At 31.3% G+C, this 5000-nt stretch overlaps 1 protein-coding gene across 1 annotated transcript in view; it reads left to right on the forward strand.

The window, feature by feature from the left end:
* Positions 1-5000, forward strand: part of LOC137655437 (putative neural-cadherin 2) — a 275648-nt gene that overhangs the window by 202687 nt on the left and 67961 nt on the right. The window contains exon 14 of the mRNA XM_068389332.1: positions 3067-3269. Coding sequence (XP_068245433.1) covers positions 3067-3269 — 203 coding nt within the window. The remainder of the gene's footprint in view (positions 1-3066; positions 3270-5000) is intronic.

A 5000-nucleotide genomic window follows, 5' to 3' on the forward strand; every position in this document is an offset into this window, starting at 1 on the left:
TGATGGCTCAGTTGGTTGATTCCTCGCAGGCATGGTTTCCGGCTGAATAGGCAGGGGTTTGAATCTCTGCCCGGCCAGAAGCTGTTACAATACAATGAAATTTTGTTGATTTATATTTCCAAGATAGAATTCGGTATTAAATGCCATTTTGGGTGATATTTACATTGTGCTACAAATTCACAATTCAGCCATCACATTGGAGATGGGTTTATTTCAAGTCTATGAACAGAATCCTGAATAAGACAGGAATATGTACGGTGACTTGTCTTGAACTTATATCTCTCTTGATGGCTCAGTTGGTAAAGTCCTTGCAGGAAAGGTTTCCGGCCGAATAGGCAGGGGTTCGAATCTGTGCCCGGCTAGAGGCTGTTGGCATAGAATGAATTCCAGTGGATCTATATTCTCAAGAACGAATTCGGTATTAAAGGCCATTGTGGGTGATATATACATTCACTGAAATCACGAATGTTAGCGATATATATTCATCACAAAATAACCCTGTTGCAAACTCACAATTCAGCTATCATGATGGAGATGGATTTATTTCAAGTCTATGAACAGATTCCTGAATTTGACACGAATATGTGCGGTGACTTGTCATAAACATATATATCTCTTGATGGCTCAGTTGATTGAGTCCTTTCAGGCATGGTTCCCGGCTGAATTGGCAGGGGTTCGAATCTCTGCTCGGCAAGAAGCTGTTACCATAAAATGAAATTTAATGGATTTATATTCCCAAGATAGAATTCAGTATTAAATGACATTATGAGTGATATTTACATTGTGCTGCAAATTCTCAATTCAGCTACCACAGAGGAGATGGGATTATTTCATGTCTTTGAACAGAATCCTGAATTCGATACGAATATGTACGGTAACTTGTCATAAACTTATATCTCTCTTGAAGGCTCAGATGGTAGACTCCTTGCAGGCATGGTTTCAGGCTGAATTGGTAGGGGTTCGAATCTCTGCCCGGTCAGTACCTGTTACCATAAAATTAATTCTAGCGGATATATATTCCCAAGATAGAATTCAGTATTAAATGCAACTGTGGATGATATTTATAATGATTGAAATCACAAGTGTTAGTAATATATATTCATCATAAAATAACCATGTGTTGCAAACTCACAATTCAGCTATCATGGTGGAGATGGATTTATTTCAAGTGTATGAACCGATTCCTGAATTCGACAGGAATATGTACGGTGACTTGTCATAAACTTATAACTCTCTTGATAGCTCAGTTGGTTGAGTCCTCGCAGGCATGGTTTCCGGCTGAATTGGTAGGGGTTCGAATCTCTGCCCGATCAGAATCTGTTTCCATAAATTGAATTCTAGTGGATATTTATTTCCAAGATAGAATTCGGTACTAAATGCCTTTGTGGGTGATATTTACATTGACTGAAATCACGAGAGTTAGTGATATATATATATATATATATATATATATATATATATATATATATATATATATATATATATATATATATATATATTTATATATATGTATATATATACATATATATATATATATATATATATATATATATATATATATATATATATACATATATATATATATATATATATATATATATATATATATACATATATATATATATATATATATGAATACATATATATATATATATATATATATATATATATATATATATATATATATATATATATATATATATATATATATATATATATATATTGCGTTATCAGAACCGAGTAATTTTTAATATTCAACTGACAAAATTTCAATTTTTATGGTATTTTTCTTCGATTTTCTTAGCCTTTCACTTCCCATATAAAAGGGTGTAATTAGGAGGAATTACGTTATTTTTTCTATGTAGATAAAAGAAAGGATTGGTTTCCTATCCTCCATTTTAAGAGCTGGAATTCAATCTTTTCCGTTGGAGACATTGTCACCTTCGTCGGAAATTAGATGACGCTGCAACCTTCTCAGTGCTTTTTATTGAGTTCATAAATACTTCTTCTCGCAGTTCAGAGTTTGGAGGTTCAATAGTTTTTAGTGGTTTGCTTATCTATATCAATGTGTATTAATAGGGTACTCTTAGAATTCCCTTTTATATACCCATAATTATTTATGAAAAAAGTTCTTGAAAACTATTTATTTTAGTCTAGTTTAATTCAACAACTCTTACTCCTCTATGAAGTGTATGATTTATCTTAATGGCATGCATAAAAGTGTATTGATGCACGCACACGCTTGCATGCATGTAGATTCTTAATTTTGAAACACAAAAAAAGAATATTGTCGTTAATTTATCCCGGAATTTGCGTAGTTTTCCACATGCTTTAACTATAGCGGTTCCTTTCTTTTCTTTTCTTTGCACTAGCATCCTTAACATGTCACATAAACATATAATTAAAGCCTTTTAAAACATTCTGTTATACCGATCCTTCAAAAATGAAGCCTGAATATTTAGATAGACATGCACACGCACACACATTAAACCCTTCCCACATCATCTACCAGAAGCAGCAGGTTTGGCATGTTGCAAGTGAATGTTCTATCTGAGTAGGGGTCTTCCTTCTCATCAGGGTATGAGTATTACCTTTCCTCCCTGAGCATGAAGGGAAATATATGTATATATATATATATATATATATATATATATATATATATATATATATATATATATATATATATATATTGATACATTAATGTATGGTTCTCTTCGTGGCCAAGTGGTAGTCACTGTTTATACAAGCTTGCCGGACCAGGGTTCGATTCCCGGCCGGTCACAAGCTCTTGTCTTTGTGTGATTTTGCCTGGGGCTCTGATCCCGAGGTCGTTAAGAGGATCCAGACATTAATGTACAAATATATATATATATATATATATATATATATATATATATATATATATATATATATATATATATATATATATATATATATATATATATACTTCATGGAGAGGATATATGTTTTTGTTGTAGTTTGGCATATCTACTTTCAAGCTAGAAATTGGTTTTTAACCTGAGAACTTCTTCATAATACTCATTTTTATCTACATGGGTTCATCAGTAGTCGATAGCGGACGTGGAGGAGCAGAAATCTGGACTTTAGGTGCTATAGACCGAGAGGAGATCCCCCAATTGACGGCTGAAATCATACTCACAGACGCCGGAGGCCTTTCTACTACGCAGTCTGTGACTGTTATAGTTGATGACATCAATGATAACCCAATGAAACCTGCTGCTAAGACTGTTTATTTGTGGAAAATGCAGGTATGCTTTCACGTATTTTTTGTTAGTATTCAGGAAGCATGTAAAATAGACAGTATTTATATAACTCTCTATCTTATACACATACACACACACACACACACACACACACACACACACACACACATATATATATATATATATATATATATATATATATATATATATATATATATATATATATATATATATATATATATATTGAATAGACAATGTTTTGTTTTAGTGGGGTCCAAAGATCGAAGATAGTTTCTCTGTGGACAGATAGTACTGCAGATAATTTTCAGGATAACAGAAGATATACATTTACTTCTCTCCATTTATTGTTTGGAATTTCCTAAAGCTCCAGATTACATCCTTTATAAAATTCTGTGATCTTTAAAAAAAGAATAATTATATAATTAAAATATGATGTTGTATTTTCGTATTTATTGTTCAAAAAATCTCGTTTTGATTTATCATTTTTTTTTTTAATATTTTACGAATTTCCAAATAATTTTGTAATAAACTTTCATGAACCTAACCTCTATATTCAAGTGTAATTTCCAAAACTCAGTGTAGTCCTCAAGAAGGTCTGCAAAGTGAGTATCTACTGTTATCCTGAAAACTATCTACAGGATAATCAGTTCGAAGAGGAACTATCTTCGATCTTCATTTTTTGGTCGCCATTAAGACATTATCTACTTATTATAAACGTAGGGTAACATGCCCAGATAATATATATATATATATATATATATATATATATATATATATATATATATATATATATATATATATATATATATATATTCAAATAAACCATATATATATATATATATATATATATATATATATATATATATATATATATAATACATTAATGTCCTGACTCTCTTATCGACCTCAGGATCAGAGCCCCGAGCCGGAACTACTCAAAGCCAATCGATTTTAACCGGCCAGGAATCGAACCCTGGTCTAGGAAACTTATATGATATTGTCAGAAGTACTTAGCCAAAAAGAAAGATGAAAGTCAATGACAATTTTCATGTACTTATACCTGTCGAATTTTTTTTTTTTTTTTTTTTTTTTTTTTTTGTATTTAGAATTGAAATCAACCCATCTTCACCATCGTAACTAATTGATTGGTAGGATTGTACCTGGGATTCGATTAATAAACAATATTGAAAATTTAGACGTGTTTTTCATTTTCAACCAAGTGATTAATTTAATACAATTATGTCTGCATTCTCAATGACAATAGCTTCTGACTAGCAGGAATCAAATTCTAGATCAGGAAACCTGTTTGACAGTGACATAGGCACCTAGCCACAAAAAAAGATAAAAGACAATCAAAATTGTTCTATACTTATACTTGGTGAATTCGGGTTTTTTGTGCTTAGAATTGAAATCAACCTATCTTCACCATCTTAGCTAATTGGTATGTTTGTACTGGGCATTCGATTAATGAAAAAGTTTGCAAATTAAGATATGTTTTTCTTATTTAAATAAGCAATATAATTTGATACAATAATGTCTGGATTCTCTTATCAACTTTATGATCAGAGTCCCAAGGTGGAACAGCTCAAAGACAATAGCTTCTGAACGGCCAGGAAAGTAACCCTGTTCCAGGAAACCTGTATGACATTGACAAAGGCACTAAGCCGCGAAGGAAGATAAAACAATGACAATTCTTCTATACTTATACCTATCGAATTCACTTTTTTTTTTTTTTTTTTTTTTTTTTTTTTTTTT

The sequence above is a fragment of the Palaemon carinicauda genome, chromosome 16 (assembly GCF_036898095.1).
Source record: "Palaemon carinicauda isolate YSFRI2023 chromosome 16, ASM3689809v2, whole genome shotgun sequence".
Classification (NCBI taxonomy): Eukaryota; Metazoa; Arthropoda; class Malacostraca; order Decapoda; family Palaemonidae; genus Palaemon; species Palaemon carinicauda.